We start from the raw sequence: 20,863 nt of genomic DNA on the forward strand, positions 1-20,863 counted from the left end.
ACGGAAAAGGGTGATTTGTTATCAGATAGCCTAAAATACTTCTTCAGGGAGAAAGGAGGGCCAGCAGAAAAGGGTGATTTGGTATCAGATAGCCTAAAATAATTCTTCATGGAGAAAGGAGAGTCCTAAACATGTAAAACTCAAATAATTCTTCAACTTTGTAGTTTAATACATCCTCCGGATTTCCTCTTGATAAATATGGCAAAAGCTGCACATACAGAAGTAATTCCTGAGCACTCCACAAAGACCAAATTTAGAAGCTGCCTGTCAGTTACTCGTTTTTAATGTTCTCCCTTTAAAAAACTAGTACAAAACAATATAGTCCGAGGATAAATCCACAAGATTTACAGGTCTTTATGACAATACAGCAACCCTAATAAATCACAAATGGTGGTAGATGAAAGTAACTTCATACTAGTACAAATTTGACTGTGGAAAGACTCAAAGCAGTATTTGAACTAGCAGCTCTCAATATTTGTGGATTTTTCACTTTGAAGCTAACGGATACAGCGCCAAGCTGGGCATATAAAAGTTTAGGAGAATCCCTGATCAAGACCATTCTATGGAGGTCCCTGCATAGGATGGTCATTCAATCAAAACATTATTTGAGAATTTTCTACTAGTGCATTAACTGCCATGATTAACAAAGGCCACATGATCTCCTGTATCATCTGCTTGGGACAAGAGGTCCATGCTGCAACTGCTTCTACACAAGGGGATTTTGCTGCAAGGCTCGATTTGCTCTACTTCTTTACAGATGAGCATTTCTGATTATTTACAATGCTGAAGGCAAGGTCAACTAATATGAACCTTGCACTTGGAACAGAGAAACAGAACTTCTTGATGTTTTCCAGTTCCTGAAAACTGGAAAAAGGGATAAGAGGGGAGGCTAATCCTGTATCTCAGCACAACCCTTAAAAAAAATTCTCTTTACAACAGAAAAGATTTGCCTTTACTGTGGAAAATCCATTTATGCTCAACAGTAGCCCAGACAGCAGTCTTCACTTCAAACATGTAGCTGCCTTTTCCATATGCATGGCCTGGGCCATGAAGAAAAGAACTGGTATATTGAAATTAATTTGTAGTTAGTTATCTGGGAGATCTCAGCTTAAAGAGTTAAGAATGTGCTCTTGACACCAGATGCTGCTGAGGAGACGATTTGGTACATGATTTGTGGGCTGAAGCCTCCACACCCCTGTCTACTGGGCTGCTTCATTTCAGCCAAAAGGTGACAAAGATAAGACTAAGCCTAGGTCATCATCCACCTGCAGAGGCACTCCCCGTGCCATTCTATTCCATCCAGAACAGCAGAAAAAAAATTCTCTCAAGATTGTTGAAGAACAGAAATTATATGTATCTCCAAGAGCACTACCAAACACAGGATCAAACTGGCCATGGTTCAGATGTGTTCCTTTTAACAAATACTTTCTTCTTCAGTACTGTCATACCTTTCAGTTGCTCAGGGCTCAAATACAAATTCGCCTGGTAGCCAACACTGAAAAGGAACAAGAGGAAATTCACCATCCTAAGTTTATCTTCTTCCATTCAGTCAATGAGCCTCTCTGCTCTGTGAACACTTCCTTACTACACAGGTTAGAGCAGAGAGGTGTGACAGGTCTGTTCTGATCTAAAGCATCTCATTTTGTGAACCTGGATCTGACTTTCTTCAACAGCTCCCACACTTGGTAACAGTCCTCTTAAAAGTAAACAAAGCTCACGTGGTGCAGGTATAAAATAACATATTGAAATTCCTAATTAAGCAGTTAAGAAAAATACAGAGAACTTGATCTTGTAATTAGAAGAGTAGAGCTAGAAGGCTCTATGCTTCAAAACAGGATATGGACATTGCTGGCAGGTAGAGGATGGCTATATTTCTGTGTTCCAGAAAGGGGTAGTATCACACCAGGAAATTCTGAACCAGAGTTCAGGGTTTAGAAACATGTAACACACCCAGAAGAGTTTAAATCAATTAGAAACCTTTAAGATCTGAAATCACTCACCAGTCTGACCTGCTGAACATTACAGATCACTGTATGTCATCTCAGCAGTCTGTTTCCCACTACAGGTCAGTGTGTACAAGGCTGGACTAACTGCAACATTATACAACATTATCTTTCTTGACTAACTTTCTATGATAGCAATAGTTGTTAGTCAAGAAAGATAATTCCAAATATGCATGAGCAGAAAACTCCAAATTCTTTCAGCAGAGGAAGCTGAGACTCCACTAACATCCCTGCCAGTCTGAACTGAGGTGCTTATTCTTGACCCCAAGTCTGCTGGTAAGTCTAACAGTGCAAGCAGAAAACAGCCAACAGGCAGGCAAGAGAGTGGTGGTAACAGAATAAGAGAGAATAAAAGACCCCCTTCCCCTAGTTGTGAAAGGTTTCCTTCATCTTCCTACAGGTGCATATCCCTGTGAGGCTTTATACAGTTTTGTAGAATTAGGATGTGTTTTGGTCAAAGATACAACTTTCTTCCCTTCCAGAAAAGTTTATGTTCCAACACAGCAAAGTCCATCTGGGAAAAGCAAACATAACTAATTTGTCAACAGTCTTACTAAACTCTGAAAACTGCCAGAGCTCTGTGACAACATTTTAAGATAGTCTTTCCTCCAAATGACTCCTCCTATCCATTCCACAATGACTATGTGGCTCCTGGTAAAAATCTGGTCCCAAGCTCACTAGTATAGATTATTTTCCTTCAAAACCTTAAAAAATCGTTGGTTAAACATAGGTCTTTGGACACTGCTAGAAATAAAGGTCTCGTGATAATGTTTGCTGAGCAGTTCCCTCCAAGCAAAACAAAAAAACTCCATCCACATTCAACAGCATTCACGCTTGCTGGTTCTTCAAGCAAAACACACAGCAACACAGAGGCCTAACAGCTATTTAAAGTTAATAAAAACATAGTGGTATATAATGTTCACAAACCACATATACAACTTCCAACAAAAAAACATTCTCAATGGCCACAAACGCACTCCTGTCACTCCCCAACAAAAAAACTTAATCCCAGTCAGGAGAGTCGTACATTGCAAACAGAAAAAACAGAAGAGGTACAAACAAATTGAGGTTGCAGGAATACAGTGCTGAGTGGAGCTTTATGAACAGCAGGGACGAACAAGTGGTTTGCTAGTCCAGTTCTGTCACGTGCTATTCAAATTTAACATATTGTATGTCAGCATAATGTGATACACATCACTTTAGATATGTAGCACTTGCATCTAGAAAGGATATAGTTTATAAATTTATCAGAAGTAAAAAGTATCGGATAGAGTAAAAAGTATATGTATCATCCATCCAAGGACCATAGTATAAGCTTCAATTAATAACATTTCACTGAGAAGTTTCAAAAAAAAAAGAAAAAAATCACTGAATTTAAGACTCCCTAACTATCATCAGCTGAAGTGACTGATTAATGCACCTGCCTATTTACAGCGATGTAAGATCTGAGATCCATTCTTTTGATCAAGGGGATCCTGTATTTCTTATTTTTATATCCATTTAACTTTTCTGTTCTCATATATACTACTATACTAATATGCAGTGTGGGGATTATTTACATTAATATAAGTATAAATTAGGTCTTCTGAAATACAGTTATATTTATAGATGAATAATGCTTTGAGATTTTTATATCTAATTAGCATGTAGCAATAAGTTTAAATCAGTTTTTCTCCCTGTGAGATTTGCCTGTTTCAATAAATCAGTCCAGAATATCTTCCAAGTAGTTCATTACCCTACACAGTTTTTAAAATTCTTTGGTGAAAAATACCAGTGCAAAGAAACACACACACAAAAATGTGTTGGTTATGAGAAAATGTCTCATGTATGACCTAAATATTGCATTTTTTAGGTCTGGAAAATAAAGTGTAATATATGAAGTATACCTGGACTTGTTGAATTAGCAGCCTTAAATTAGTTTAATTGTTATTTTTTTCCCCAGTACAACTGACTTCTAAAAATCCTACTCCTATTGAAGTTGCAAAATGTTCCAAATGCCCTTTTACGCTATTTATGTATAATGTAATCAACAACAAACTAATTGTAAAGTTTGTTTCCTTCAATTTCAAGGACAGTCCACATAACTGCACCTTGGAAAAAAATTTCTGTGAACTCCAGGATTGTCATCAGGTGCTGACTTACACTTTTAACTTAAAACACCCCATAAATTTGCAAAGAATTACTGTATGTGATTATGAAACTTCCACAAAAAACAAGTGAAGGACATTTGTCAACAGAGGGGAAGGGGAGGAGGGGGATGAGGGGAAGCTGCCAGGAGGGATAGTCTGCCGAATATTTATTCCAAAAATATTGCACAAGCTTAAGTAGGATGCATACAAAATAACAGGCATCTGAAAATTTCATAATTGCTCATTATGCAATTATACCTTAGGCACTTTAAGCAAATATACTGAAGAAATAATACATGGGAAAACCTGGCTTACCACAGAATTTTTTTTAAGGAGAATTAGGAAACTATACACGTGGGTCTTTGCTTCTCTCTCTGCTGGAACTCTGTAATCCTTATTAATCTGCTGTTTGTTCCTGGAAAGTAACTCTGTCAGGAAAATCCAAAGTTCAGTTGGATTAATCCATGTCCCTGACTTGTAGCTGAAGCTCTGATTTTGACAGACACAACTCAAAACTTGCTATCTATTTTTCATTGCCATACACTTTGTCAAGCTAATTAAAAAAAAAAAAAGAAAAATTTTAAACCTGGGAATAATGTTACCACAGGGTGCCAAATTTGCAGTGAAAGCCCCGTAGGCTCCTGTCACGCAAAATTTTGACAAGCCTTGCCAAGTGGTTTCTTCAGGATGCAAACTGCTTGCAAAGTGACTGGGCCCTTTGTGTTGCAGTTGAATGCTGCAGATGGGAAGGTTAGAAAAGGGGTTTTGACAGGAAAGGGTAACTGCTGTTTTCACTCTGTGAAGCTCTACACGCACAAGTAAAACACAACCTCCTGGTATGCGATGATGCTTGGTGTACCCTCAACAGCTCTGCAGCGTATTTTCTAGCTGTGGAAGAGTGCACCCAAAAGTAGTGTCAAAATGTGTTACCAGAACCAAACAAAACCACCCCTGACACAAACCAACCCACCAAACCAGAGATATTTACAGTATATTTCAAACCCAAGGTCCAGGAAGAATAGGACAGATGTCTTCAGCTTATCAAATTTCCAAGCTGTTTAAGTTCAGTCACTGTTTAAGAAGTTTATATATGAACAGGCCTTCCTAGTGAGAGTAAGATGACTCTCTGCAGATCTAAAATACCAGAAACCAGAGCAGAATGCCAAGCAGATACACAAGCTATATTCACTCTTGTTTTGTTCTATATGGAAAGGATTTGAAGGCATCCCATGTGATGAAAGGAATTCTCACCTACAAGCAGTTTGTCAGAAAGTACACAGAAAAGCTTCAAGAGCGCACTTTTTACATTGTTGAGCATCAGTCTTAATATTACTTCTTTCCTGATGGGCTTTAAAACCAACTGTGCTCTGCACTGTCCCTCTCCATTACCATCTAACAGCTCTTTAGGGTCCCATCTTCAACACAGACAAGGCAGCACCTTCTTTGCCTTCTGCAGGAGAATGTAGCTGCAGAGAGAAACTTTCTGAACTCTGTAAGGGCCGAACAGTTGGCTGAAAACTTCCTTATTCAGGAGCACTCAGCATAAATCTGAATGTCATTTTAGATGAAGCAAGAACTCCCTTCTTGCAGTGTAGCAGGAAAGTAAACCACCCAAAACATCATCAACTTTTTTTTTTATTATTGCTACCTAATGAGTTACAAAATAGAGTTACAGCTTACTATCTACTATCCCAGTTATGCTGGTTTTAGGTGCTACCATAAACTAAATTTATCCAGTAACATGCTTCAAGGCAGTTTTAGGTGCTTACCTAGAAAAAGAAAAATCTCAATACTCAGCCTGGTCAACTACAGTATAAAATATGTGTACCCTCGATTTGCAGTCAGCTGATTTGTGTTTCTGACAAGCTGTGGATGCCACATACACACAATACAAATACAGAACAAATTATGACACATCAACTGCATTGGCAAGCCAGTTAAATGGCATGTTCTTGGCAACAGAACACAAGCATGAGAAAATGAGTTTATGTTGAATAACTTTAGCAGCAAGTCAAAGTGGAAATGCCCCACCTCACACACCATACAGTGAGGTTTCGAGTGTAGTGCGGCCACCAGAGCAGCACAAACTATGGTTTACTGTGAAAATCTAGAGTATTGACAGAACCTGTCGAACACAATCCTGAAGAAAATGACTGTTAGGTTATAAACAGAGCAAAATGAGTAATAAATGTGAAATACAATCCATTGGGGATTGCTTCTATTCTAAAATATTTTCTTAGCACACTTTTTTCATCTTGTAGAGGAGTATTAATGAAAGGAAGCTCTATCAGAAACCAACCTCAAACTGACCAGTATCCGAGCTGTGTCAGTGACTGTTTGTCATACAGCTCCTTCCCAAGTGAGCAGAATATACAGATGTGACTGCCACATATTCCAAAATGGAAAATGAAAATTTGTTTTCTAATGAAAGTTCTGAAATACACATCCATTTCTACTGATAACATGTCAGTGCCATTTTAACTTGTGCCACTCCAGAACAGATCACAACAGACCCTTTCACAGCACACTTCATAACAGTGAGCAAACACACCTTTTTTTTTTCCCCCATTATTTTTGACCCTAAATGGGCCTACTGAGTTATTTGTTAATACAGGCTCAGAAGGAGTTAGTGATAATTAACAAAAGTAAACTCCAAACATATGGAGAAAAAGTGCAAAAAAGGAAAAAAAGAGGGGGGAAATTTTAAATTGAGAATATTACACCTGTTTTAATCTAGGAAAATGTGGAATCCATTGCTAGGAGCATTGAGATTTCACTCTTTGTGCTAGCAATTAAAATGAGGTTGCACAATATGTAGGAATCAACATTATCTACAGTGTCACAATTCACTTCATCTTAAGTGTATTTCCTATTTGCAAGACCAAGTGAACCGCTCTCTTCTGTATTTGCAAATAAAAGGTAACCAAAAAAAGGAAGTATAATAAGCAAAAGAAAAACCAAGTGAATAAAAAGTCCTTGCTTTCGTTTCTCTGATTTTCCTAAACTTTTATTTTAAACCAAACTGTACCACTGGTTTTCCTGCCTTACAATGAAGTGAGAGATTGAACAGATTGCCTAACCTAACCTCAAGAAACAGATAGCACAGCTTTGGTCCCAGATAGAAAAGGTGGCATCTGCAATGTTCCCTGTCCGGCAGACTGAAAGGTAAGGGGAGACAGGACCTCTCTGACCATCATCAAGCCCAGTATTAGCTACTGCCAAACACTGAAGTTAAATTTCTGGAGCTAACAGACAGTCTTGCTTCTCCTCTTACTGAGGGTAAAACCTTTAGAAAGCACAGTAATTCCTCAGAACGTATTTCTCTAAATTATTTATCTAAAAATGTTGCATATGCTACTGCTCCAAACAACATTAAAACTCAATTGATTAATTTCACAGGCCGTGACCACAGTAAAAAATTCCCTCTTCAAATTCAGGCACATAATGCCTACATTGTTTACAAAGCAGGCAGTACATTAAAAATTATTTCTTGTCCACAAATCTGGACAGCACATAATCATTAACATCCTGAATTATGGTTCCCTAGGGCCCCCACGTCCACCTGCTCCTGTACATGAACTTCACATCAAGTCTTTTGCATGCAGCTATTTTAGATAGTAGTTCCAAGCACCAGAGACAAGTCAAAACACCTTTTAAACAGATTTTACCCCAGTGTCCCAATTTGTTGCAAAAGCCTCAGGTAAAACCTGAGATTTCAAGCAATTAAATTCCACTTGGAGCAATGTAGACATAACAAACATAATATTTCTTGCAGAGGTTTTCTGAACCACATTAATGTACTTCCTTTCTTCTCAAATATGTCTTGTTATGCTAAACATCATGTTAATATTAATGAAACAAAAGACTCCTCCAAAAAAGATAAACGTATCCAAGACATAAAGCTTGAGACATGAGAATAGCACTTGTTTTCTACAAATGCAACCAAGTATGGCTCTATTACTCACCTCAATTTTATCTGTTTTCGCATCTCCCCAGTAAAGCTTGTTTCTTTCAAGATCCAGTGCCAAGCCATTAGGCCAACCAAGGGATGTATTCACCAGAACTCGCCTTTCTGAGCCATCCAGATAAGCACATTCTATCTTTGGACTTTCACCCCAGTCTGTCCAATACATGTAGCTGTAAGAAAAAGAGGGGAAACAGTTAAAGCAGCTCAACATACAAGAGAAGAATGTGTCAAGATTTGTCTTGCTTTTCAGAGAACTCACTTTCTCCTTCCCCAACAGCAGCAAACAAGCTAACTTGAACTGTAATCAGTAATGACAATATAAAGTTTTGAGCACTAAATAAAGTTAACTATTGAAAATGTGTGGTGGCCCAATTCTTTCCTAGTTATGATAACACTGAAGACGCAGAGAAAAGAAAATTCAACCAAACACCCAATGTATAGGTTCACTGAACAACACTATATTTAGAAGTTATCTTTTATCTGCACAGTATTAAAGGGATAAAGTAGTGGAAAACCAGTTATTTCCACAATATTTGACAAACAGCACACACATCATCCCCCAATTTATAAGTTTTCAGTTTCAGGAGACTGTAAACTGGATCCAAAGGCCTACCACACAGCTATCAATAAACACAAAGCTTACCCCATGACAGGATTGAGCACTATGGCCCGAGGTTCGTCCAGGTTTTCCGAGATAAGTATCTTTCTCGATGTCCCATTCAAGCGGGTCACTTCAATGCGGTCTGTTCCAGTATCAGTCCAGTACAGGTTCCTCGCCACCCAATCCACAGCAATACCATCTGGGTGGTTGATTTCTGTGGTTACCAGAGTCTGTGCTCCAGCACCATCAAGGTAAGCCCGACGGATTGCCCGGACATCATCATCAGTCCAGTAGATGTAGCCTTCCACAGGATCATAGTCTATGGCAATTGCATGTCTGATATTGTCTATCTGTAGAATAATGTCAGTGAAATCCGGCGTGTCCAGGGAAATCCTTCTCAAGTCAGTTCTTCTAGCAAGCAGCAAGACTTCTTCAGCACCTGGGGAGAAAAGCATTCACAGTATCACTTCCATTGCTACTGATGTGAAAATTTCAATAGAGCACAGCAGGCTGTGAACTATTACTGTCACTATAAAAAGAGATTTCCTTAAATAAAGACATCAAATTTTCATTAAAATATAGACTTGTCTGTATTTTAGATGACAGCATCTTTCTCCTGGATCATAGCAATCTCTATCTGGAATCTAATAAATAAATAAATAAATAAATAAATAAATAAATAAATAAATAAATAAATGGTGGGTGTAGGTCCAAATATTTCATCATGTTATACAGAATTGCTCAGCCAAATTCCCCACTAGTTGTATCAGTGCCTTAGACAGTTTTCACACGCACACCCTGCATAATAAATGAAAAGGGCTTACAGAAGACTCAAGTATTTTGTAAACAAATTACATTAATGATTTGCTCCAGACAGCTCAACAAGAAAGCAAGTCACAACCACAACAAGTATTTATCATCTGGCCAAAGTTGATGCAAAACTAATTCTAAGGCAATAGGATTGTTGTTCTTTTCTCTCCTCTATTCTTCCTCCCTGCTGCAAAATTCCACTGCTTTGGAAAGGATGCCAAACAACAACTTGGAGTACATTTCAAGGACAAATGGCATCTTCAGTGTTGTCTGACACTGAAGTGGCAGCTTCTTTTATTAGTACTAAAGGACACTCAGTAAACATCCAGTTGCTTAACAAAGTTTCCCCACACTCACCCATGCATGCCTCAGTACAAAAAGAGGAGTACGTGGTTTTTTCCTACTCTGATATTAAATTGATGCTGTGTAGCTTGAAAAATGACAAGAAGTTTTTATTGTTTAGCAACACTCCAAAACTGGAAATCTGAATAGAAGTACTTTGTTGCACTTTATCCAGACCAGCAAACACCAGCAGGAGATGGTAAATTCCAGTTCCCACCAACAGCCCAGACTGAATGAAAATGGCTATCATGGGACATATCTTTTGAGCCCACTAAGATTAATAGAAATTCAAAGCCTCATGAGAATATTCTTCTAAAATATTGACACCTAGATATGCTTATGGCACAATGAATCTGTTGCAGAGCAAAACCAAATTCACATTAACAACAGATGCTGGACTGTGCTGCTATTTGCTTTTGGGTTTGGAAATCAGGGCTTAGTCTCCAAATAATATCTCAGAAGCTCTGAAAACAAACAGTGCTCAGGCTGCAAGTGTATAATGCAAGAGAGAATCTAGAAGAGCAGTGTTGTAACATCACCCAAACTCTTCAATCTACCTCAAGAATCAGCTCCTGAATGAAGTAGTGCCGCTTTTCTCCTTGGCAGGGGCTGCTTGTTCTCACTCCTGTGTCACCCCCTCTCACATGCAAGCACAGCATGGATGTGTGTTGCAAACTACAGTAAAGAGCTGATCCAAACAAAAACTAACTCAACAGAAATAAATCCATCAGCCCAAGTCAACAACCAGATCTGCAGAGCTCCACAAATACTTGTGCTGGCACAGGGAGGGACTCCAACATGAATGATTCTTCCAGTCAGCGTCAGCTGACAAGGTTTGATAACTACATCATTAGCACCAACAAACTTTGGGGGAAGGCTTGAAGGAGAGAAACAACAACTCAAGGCTCACAAACACCGTGGAGAAAAGGGAGGAGTTGGAGCCCATATATTCATGACAGCAAAGTAAGAGAGACATCTACCACATGTCCACAATACAGATTTTTTCACTTCAAAGGTTGTAAAATAAAAACAGATTTTCAGGAATAGTGTTTCTCATGCTTGAAATCTCTTCTCTCTTCTGGACATAGCAAAACTAGTAACCTTTCTATTGAGGGAACAACATGCCTCAGCAATCCTACTTGCAAAAGTACTCGTTTTCAAAAGCTTTATGAATGTCCTGAATTTTAGAACCTTTACTAAATAAAAACAATGGGAAACTTAAACCAGCTTTTGATATTTTAAATTATGTTTAAAAATGCTGGTTTAATTCCTGAACAGTGAAAAATCAATTAATCATTTTCTTAAACACCATGGTGGACACAAGTCCAATATAAAACCTATCCTCTTCTATCACGCTTCTTTGCTAGATGCAGATTTTAACAAATCATCTCTGAAAAATTAGCTATCTGTAATGACAAATGGCATGAAAAAAAGGTGACACTGTTAACAACTTCATGGTAACTACTTTAGAGTACATCAAATGTGAGACAGTTCCCCCACAGCTATTTTAAAAAGCCATTTGGGAACAAAAGCAGTCCATACTCTGTGATGCTGTTCTTACTCTCTCCATCAAGGATTACCCCAGGAACAGTAGTCTTGGGGCTATGTTGACATCTCTGGATTAGAAAACAGGTCAAAACCTAGATAATATGGAGAGAATCAACTTTTTGCAGAATGGGAGGATCTTTAAAATCAATTGTATTCAAAACTCATCTCTGCAGTATTAAAACCAGTATTTTTATGGAGACTGTGTGATGAAAGGGGTTTAGATCTCTTCTGTTTCATTAAGGTATTTGTGTTGACATTTTCTTACAAGTTCTTAACAAGTATCGATATCCATGGTGCTAAGCATTACACGTGCTTGTTTTATTCCACATTACCATCTTTAAAGAACTTACAGTGTCACCAGGCACTGGTTTATCCAGAGCGCGTTGGCTTCACAGTGGCAAAAATGAAAAGCAATTCATGGTGTATTAAATCTTAATTACTATTACCTCTATATTACCTCCAACAATATTATTATCCACCACCAAATAGACTCTTTACAGGAAAAATTTTCCAAAGGTCCTACCCATTTACCTAAACACACAAAAAACATCTGATTTTCTAATGCGAATTAGAATCACATCCTAACAGCCAAAGGGGAAAAAAATCACTGTTAGAGAGAGCACCTGTAAACCAGGACATGGACCTGCAACTGCAGAGGTCAGAGAGGAAAGCTACAGCAGCACAGCAACTACAGCAGAATCAAATACCTCATGGAATGAAGTTTTATATCTAGCTTCTATGTTTCTGAAATATTTCAATTGCAGGAGTCAAAATAAAAACTCCTGTTCAATCCAAGTTGAGTAAAAATTCAGGCCTCAAAACTCAACAGGGAAAGGGGGGCGTGTCTGGTCATCTTAAGTGCTCTACAAACACAGAAAAGTTTTGAATTATATGTTTAAAAAGACAGGCTAGGAAGGTGAGGTGGTAGAGTTGCCCTTTATGTAAGAGAACACCTGGAATGCACAGAGTTCTGTCTCGGGCAGAATGATGAGTGAGTTGAGACTTCATGGGTTAGGATTAAAAGGCAGACTAGGCAAGGGTGCTGTTGTGGGTGTTTGTTCCAGAACACCTGATCAGGAGGAGGAGGTGGATGAAGTCTTTTACAGACAGCTGAAAGGAGCCTCACAGTCACAGGTCCTGGTTCTCATGGGGGACTTCAGCCACCCTGATCTCTGCTAGAGGAACAACACAGCCAAGCACACACAGCCCAGGAGGTTCCTGCAGAGATTTAATGACAACGTTTTCATGCAGGTGGTGGAGAGGTAGAGGTGGGCTGCTGGACGTTGTTCTAACTAACAAGGAAGGACTGTTTGGAGATGCGAACATTGGAGGCAGCTTTGGCTGCAATGACAAGATGGTGGAGCACAAGATCTTGCAATAAAGAAGCAGGGCCATGAATAAGGTCTGATGAAAGCTAACTTTGGCCTCTTTGGGGATCTTTGTGGGAGAATCCTATGGGAACATGTGCTAGAGGAAAGAGAGGTCAAACAGAGCTGGTTAATATTCAAGAAACAGCACAGCAGCTGTTCAGACACCCACAGCACTCAGGTTCATATCCACCTTAACTTCTGAATTTCTCCTATATTTATGTGTCTGCAATCATAATCTTAATATTGAAATACAAGCAGTGTGAAGCAGAGACCCATCAAATACATGCCTAGCAACTGATAACACAGCAATTACTAATATTACATGTATTTCTGGGACAATCAACATTACAAGCCTCATTGCATGGGAACAAACAGATAAGAATCAACTGCATATGTTTTGTCTCTTCCACAAGTGATTGCAGCTTCACCTTGGTTCACTGTGAACAAGGTCAGAGACAGAGGAAGGAACTGGCAGTCTAAGGCCCAGATTATGTCTAGAGATGCTGACGAGACAACAGTTTGAAAGACACTGTTAACAGCCCCTAAAATTCATAACTAATACCAAAACAGTCTACACTTCTGCACAGCAGCAATAATTAGACTCAACTCTATCTCATCCAGCTCTGTCATATGTTCACCTGTGCATAAGACCACACATTTATTTGCATACAAAATAGTATTTTGACCAGGAACAGCTCAGCCCAGACCATGAATCAACTACATCATGACTACAACCTTCCTGCAAACAGAAGAGAACAACCTGTTTCTGACACATTCAGCTGCTCTGACTCCTACTCCAAGCACACACTACTGTAGAAATATTCCCAGCCTCAGTTCTGTCCCATGGACCTACATGGCTAAACATGAGCAGGGAGAAAAAACCTTCTCTCTGCTAACCAACCAACCAAGCAAGCAAGCAAAAATACCACCACCAACAAAAAAAATCTTCTCTTCATTTGACAACTGGGACGTTTTATTGGTGGTTGAACTGGATGCCTCAGTAATTTCTTCTAACATGCCTCTAACTAAGACTTACAGGAAAAAGAAATAATAAGGGAAATGAGCTACCATTAAAGTTCTGGTTTCCTGGCAATTTCTTCTCTAGAGATGCTTAACACTAAGTCAAATATTACACAACAAGACCCTTGACAGATATGCATCCTTGAACGTTAAAAAGCACGTGAACAGAGAAAATGTTACCACAGCACACATCACTACATCACATGCCCCACTTGATCAAAAGTTGGTAAAAGTTCACTATAGTGAGTAATTTGACAGGTGCAAACCCCCCATCTTTTATTGCAAGGTAGTTTAAAATTACAGTGTTGGTTATAACCGTATTTGACTCCATTAACAAATTTCTGCTAGAGAAAAAGAGTTGGCAGCAGGCTCTGAGCACATCACAAAACTATGAGAACTTTACATTGGTTCTCTTTAAAAACCTGGACAAACACGCTTGTCTGGCTCATTAGTTTTATCTGTATCATGGAGGTATTTTGATTATTAATGTTGGTAGGAATGTTTTCAGGGCTACAGAAGTGTTCTGCTGTGACTTGCCTAGTGTTATCCTAGATACCCTAGAACCTGCCTAATACATTACAGCTAGCTACTTACCTAGTGCTAAAGTGCTATGGCATATATTTAATTAACGTCATCTTCAAAATCCTCTCTCACTGCAGTCACTTTTCTAACCACATGATTAAGAGATTCCCAGCAAAATTGCTAACTGTTACAACATGGTCATATATAATAGCACACAATGAACAAAAGCCTTTTGGGGGGGAGCAGGGAATGCAAACTATTCCAACATCACAATTGCAGAAACCAAACACTTCAGCAAAAAGCTTATGCAAAGTTTGCTATGCAAATCATAGATCAGAAAACCAGAAGGAACTAAGCCCCTCTAAAGTTTCAATTTAGAAAGCATTTTAAAATACACAAATTAAAATAGTTTTACTTTTTTTCAACTGGTTTAAACTTTGAACTATTTATTTTTCTCTACTCTTTTTTTTTTTAATTCAGCACAAGCTTTCCACATATCTTCAAAAGAAATTTTCAGGATGTCTGATATCCATAAAAGCTGATGACCTGTTCTGGTTAACACAGAATCATAGAATGGTTTGGGATGAAAAGGACCTTAAGGATCATCTACTTCCAACACCCCGCCATAAGCAGGGGATGCCACCCACTAGACCAGTTTGCTCAGAGTCTCGTCCAATCTGGCCTTGAACACTTCCAGGGATGGGGCATCAGAGCAATATCTGAATTTCAAAAAAGAAGCAAACAAACAAACAAAAAAAACCAAATAGAACAGAAAACAAAATAATATCATTCAAGGTACTTATTCTCAGTTCCTGAAGACTATATGTTCTATGTGACACCAATAAATCCTACAGAAACAGGCTTAGAGACTTTTTTTCACTTACATGGGATGCTTTGCTCCCATATCCAGTAATCAGTGTTTTCAATATCTATGCTAGGATATTGTCTTAGCTTTGCTTTGCTTTGGTTGGTTTGTGCTCTTATTATTAAAAACTCATGCTTCAGTGCTGGAAATGGTGACTGTATTCTATTTGCAAAATTAACTGCAATCAGAGCTGACAGAAGCAAAACAGGCCATCTCACCAGCTTGACAAGGGCTTTTTTTATTCTTCCATTAGTCCTCTTCACATTTGAAAAGTAACAAGATATCTATAATACAGTAACAAATGTTCCAATTTATTCCCCCAACCTAAACACGTAGACCGCAGTGGTTGCCTCTGCTAATCTTTGCCAGAAAATTCCATGCTATTCCTTTCCCATTTGTCTGTCTGCTAATTAGGCTAGAACAACCATCTATTGTGGGACTCATCCCCCAGTTTTCTGTACATGCATGTGCATGTACCTGCACGTACAGACTCAGTCTCGTCACAAGCAACTTCAGAAATCTCTATATTTGTGAGGAGAAAATCAGATAAACTGTAAAAATGGGAAAGCTTTTAGCTCTCCTCCAAAGAACAAAATGGTAAGCACTTTTTTCTAAAGAGTATCTTAAAAGCACTTTGACTGCAGGTAACTCCTTTACAAGTTGTTTGAGAACAGCAGTATCTCAGCAGTCTTGATAAACTAAAAAGATTTTCAGAAAAGCATGGGATTTTTTTGGTTGTTGTAATACAGTGAATTACCTGGCAAAGTTTCAGTGTAAGGTAAAAGGGGGCAGAGGGGACCAGAGCATGCTTTTTAATAAACTTTCTACAACTATGACACAAGGGTTCAGTATTAGTCACTCTTAACACTACAAGAAAAAATATGTAATGAAACTGTGAGAGGTTGAAATCAACAACACTGTGTAAAATCCCATTCCTGCTCTTCAGCTTCCTCAGAAAACAGTAATATTTAAGGAGTTAAACAAACTTGGGCAATACCTAGAAATAAATGGAAATTCTTCTTCTATATTCTCCTTGCATACCTTAACAGAGCCAGTTGCAACATGACCACCACTATGCATCCCAGTTCAGGCCTTTATTTATCTTTCAGTCTGAGAGGAAGACAGCACTGTTTCTTACTGTGTGACAGTGGTGGGCTGCAAAAGGCTGGTGATGTACTCTCCAACACTGCACATGCAATGCACATCAGGGTTACCAACTTAAACCAAGGACTACGCGCAGTGGGAGTATGCAACCAACAAAATAGAAACAGGAAAGGTTTCTTTGAAAGAATGTTTTGAGTGGCCACATTCAGACAGGACTTGATTTAATTGAAAGGTAAGTAGGCATAAGGAAAACTAACACTTGTGACAAAGAAAGGAAATACCAGAGCACTTACGTAACTCATAAATTACATCATATCTGTCTGCATGTTACAGTGAAAAAGCTATTGTCTACTGTTTCTTCCATTATCTCAGTAGCAGACTTCTGAGAGTTACTTTGCCTGAACCAGAAAAAACACCTACAAATCAAACTTTTGACACATTCATACATCCACCAAAATGAGATCCCACAGACGGACTATTAGTTAAACGGCACAGCTGATAAGATCATTAGCACAAAACAGCTGACTCACACAAAAGTTATGTTTTTTCCAGAAAAGGCTGTTGCAACACAGAAATCACAGCTTCCCTATTCTAGTTTAGGATGGAGCTTCTTTGAGTCTATACAGGCCTGGTACTACACTTGTGAGCACAAAGCTTTGCAAAGTTACTACTGACAGAGGATCAGAGAGCTGTGAGGAAGACTTACTCAAAAAAACATTAGTATAATTGCACTGGTAGTACCCAGAATCAGAGACCAGCACAATCATCTGGCTATCACTGTACCAAGCAGAGAATCTGCCCTTACACACAGGTTTCCTCCAAAGGCCTCAAAGCACTTGAACTAAATCTTACCCTGCACCACCACCTAGCCTGAGGTCTGCATATATATATATATATATGTAGGTGGGTAGCAAGATTTAGAGACAGAGAAGAGAAAGTTGGAAATGTTAAGTGGTAAATCTGAATATTAGCTTATGGATACCATAGTCCCAACTTCTACTCTTTATTAACTAAAAAAAAAAAAGAACATTCCTTTGCACAGAATTCTTAATAACATTGCAAGCCATAGGAAAAAGGACAGGCCAAGAAAAAGTCTGTTAGAAATCCCTACCGCCAAAAAAGGGGTAGGCTTTGGATTGTGGTTTTTCCTCGCAAAGAATGGTTTTTAAGTTTGCATGCACCTATTCTCTGCTGGAGATGTACAACTTCACTGGCTAAGAGTAAGGAATCACTGACTTCAGAAGTGACATCCATTTTACCACCTGCTTTCTCTTAAACAGAGGTTTGGCAGTAACACTTTCACATACATACAGACACTGATCAAAAATTCATTACAACTCAACAAGATGCATAACAATTACAAAAAAACCCAAAGCAACTGAACACAAATGCAGCAGCCTTTCTACAGTCCCTACAAAAGAAGTCAACTTCTGTTGACTTATTAAGTTTCTCTGCACTGCTGTCCTCCTTTATGCAAGGAGAAATACTTTATACCCCATGAGCCCTCTTTGAGGCTGGTAACTCTAAAATGCTTTAAAATTTAAGCATTATTTATTATGTTCCAAGTCTGATGGAGCCACAGAAAAATCAATTCTGAGCTGACACAATCAAGAAGAAACAAAACAACAAACCAAACCAAACAAAAACATACAAACATTTGCAAATTATGGTTTGCAAATCTAGGGAGCACCTCAATTTCACTGTTGCTACATTGATGCAGTAAAATAGAGCTTGGCCACCCAATGTTTGAAGTAATCGTCAAGCTAAAGCAGCTTAAAAAGTTATCACTGGGTCTTGGTAACTTTACCTATGTACATAGTTAGCACATACTGGATGGAAGATAACAAAGTTTACACATAAACCTTTTCAGTGTAGACCCAGGGTGTGGTTCTTTTGCAGCATAAAACCAGATTTAATCCAGAGACTTAATAGTGCTGAAAACAGAGAGTGTCCCTTTTTCCTTTATACACACACAAAAAACTCCAAACTCTAATCACACTCAAAATAAACTCTAACTAGTGTTTCAGAGTCCTGGAAAGTAGTCATCAATTTGAAACATGCACCAACAAAGCTTGAAAAGAAAGTTTCATTCACTAGCCCTGGAAAACCACTGACAACAGAACCAGAAGATGATATGGCAGACCTTCAAGAATGCTCCTCCCTCCCTCCAGGTTTCTTCCTTACAGCATGTTTCTAATGGCTTTTATCCAATGGAATTAGAAATAAGGCTATTTCCATATGAGGCAATTTCATTTTCTCACTATACAACACACTCCCCATTAGAAGTTGCTATGAATAGAAACTAATGCAATCTTTTGATATAAATCAAATAAAATCATCACCATAATGCACTATAAAAGGCAAGGGGGAAACAGACTCAAAACAAACAACATCTACACATGAATGAAAGGGAAAAAAAACATTCTTGAAATTTTTATGAAATGGAGTAGAAACAGAAGAGGTAGCCTCTAGATTTCCCGGACTCTTCAGGTACCCATTGCTGGATAGATTTTACTTACAAACCTACAGTTTCAACAATTCAGTATAAACAACAGAAGTATAATACACCTTTGGGAGTGCAACAGGGAGAGAGGGAGTGAAGAAAAAGTCCTCCAGCTTCTTGTAACATCTCCCTATGGTAGTCAGACATCAGGCACAGGACAGAAGATATCTAAGAAGTAAAAGCATCTTGCAACCTAAAGCCCATGGTTTTCCTCAGTTGCATTTCAACCACAAGCAAGGAGAACAGGCAGGTATCCAGTCAGATGTCAAGCTTCTAGGAAATGAGGTAAAATACAGTCTTCTTTTTGTTAATATTTATCTTGTGACAAACAGATTAGGACATGAGTGCTGCTTACCAATACAGCTGCAAATCAATGCCAGAATATAATCAGAGTTTATTTATGATATGGAAGCCTTCTCTTCCAGCACCCCCCAAGTGCAAGAAGACTTCAGACAGTTATTTTAGGTTATTGACACAAGGTCAGCAGAAGCTTTCTCAGGTACTTGAAAGAGCTGATTCTACAGCAATTATCCTTGATAACAAATGTCTCCCTAACCCTTCCCTTTTGCAAAGAGGCTGTTCATCTCCAATTAGCAGTTGTTCTACTTAATATACTGTTCCTCTTTATATATCAGTAAAACGTGTTTAGCAAAAGAGACCTTCTCTGGTAGTTAATTCGCATGAGATAAATACTTCACAATGAAAATATTTGTCTGCCTGCTTGTCTTGCTTGGAGGCTTAGTTGCTGTAATAAGGTAATGATTGCTCAGCCAGGAGCACAGGAGATGTGAAGAAGTGCCTTAACACTTCTTCCTTCAACATTCTTCTATCACCTACATAAAAACCCCCAGTAAAATTCCTGCAGTACTTGCCAGAGGTTCCAAAAACACTGTTTTCCATTTTGCAATGTGCAGAATGCAAAGGAGAAATAAGACACTGGGAATATTAGCCAACTGCGATCAACTGCCTCAACAACAGGATCAAGGATAGACAGGAGAAATTAACTCTTCAAACACTGAAGCTAGCACATTTTTCTCCAATTATGAAATTGTGTGTGTGTGTGGGGGGGTGTTTCTGTTTTTTATTTCGGAAAACAGAACTTCCCCATTTCTTTTGAGAAACTACAGCTGTCACACCTTCCTGGCAGAAACCCTTCAGCTTCTGTCACCACATGATATTGACTCAACAGTCAAAGCTCTCCCATTTTCAGGCAAATAACAGTTGTCTTCAAGTGCAGAAATGCACCTCTGGTGAGTTGAGGTCAATGTGCCATGTCTCAAATGACCACTTACATTCTGACATACGGGGGACAAGATTACTGCAAAAAGCAGCTGGCTAATTAAACATCTGGACTGAGATATCTAAAAGGAACCAGATCTTTAGAAAGTACCTATCACTGAGGTACATTGGAGGAGGGGGAGCAGAGGAGGGAAGAAATTCTCCTTTAAAACACCTCCTGCCACTGATTAACTAAAAGAAGGTTCTAAAAATGAGTAACCTTTTTAGTTTGACTCACACTATGCTTAAAGCTAAATATACGGCAACAGCTCTCATGTTGGCTTAAAGGACTGCTCACACTGATGTACAGTATGAGTTGATTTCCATATCTCATGCAGCATAAACTTCTTTTCTGTAAAGGCAGATTTGCAGGTGTAAAGAAGCCACCAAGTTAATTGAGAATTCAGGTACCTATTTCAATGTCAAACCTGTCAGCTACATCAGCAGGCCATTCACAGGTATCCTGGGACACACAAACACTAACAGTTCCTGCCCTTAAGCATTTATAGCATGCACTAAGAGTGTGTGTGTATATATATATATATATAAAAACTTTTTTTTAAAACACTTATACCCTAAGTCAATTTAATCCAAGGCAATAAAGCCAATCCTCTTTCATTCATGATAATGGAAGGAATTTAAAATATAAAATAACAACTACAAACACTTTAGGGTTATTAAAGGGCTTCAAAAAATATTCAGATAGGATCTTGGATGCATTTCCTGGTCTCAGAGAATCTTACAGGAGCTTTCCTGTGATCTCAGTAGGGTCAAGTTTCCACTACCATCATGAAACACCTG

At 38.6% G+C, this 20,863-nt stretch overlaps 1 protein-coding gene across 2 annotated transcripts in view; it reads right to left on the reverse strand.

Annotated features, from left to right (window-relative positions):
• Positions 1-20,863, reverse strand: part of LRP5 (LDL receptor related protein 5) — a 134,986-nt gene that overhangs the window by 59,424 nt on the left and 54,699 nt on the right. For both annotated transcript variants that reach the window (XM_050335104.1, XM_050335105.1), the window contains exons 6-7: positions 8,743-9,139; positions 8,098-8,269 (exon numbers count right to left, since the gene is read on the reverse strand). In XM_050335104.1, the coding sequence (XP_050191061.1) occupies positions 8,098-8,269; positions 8,743-9,139 (569 nt within the window). The remainder of the gene's footprint in view (positions 1-8,097; positions 8,270-8,742; positions 9,140-20,863) is intronic.

The sequence above is a fragment of the Myiozetetes cayanensis genome, unplaced genomic scaffold (assembly GCF_022539395.1).
Source record: "Myiozetetes cayanensis isolate MyiCay16 unplaced genomic scaffold, myiCay2020 scf6-25, whole genome shotgun sequence".
Taxonomy (NCBI): Eukaryota; Metazoa; Chordata; class Aves; order Passeriformes; family Tyrannidae; genus Myiozetetes; species Myiozetetes cayanensis.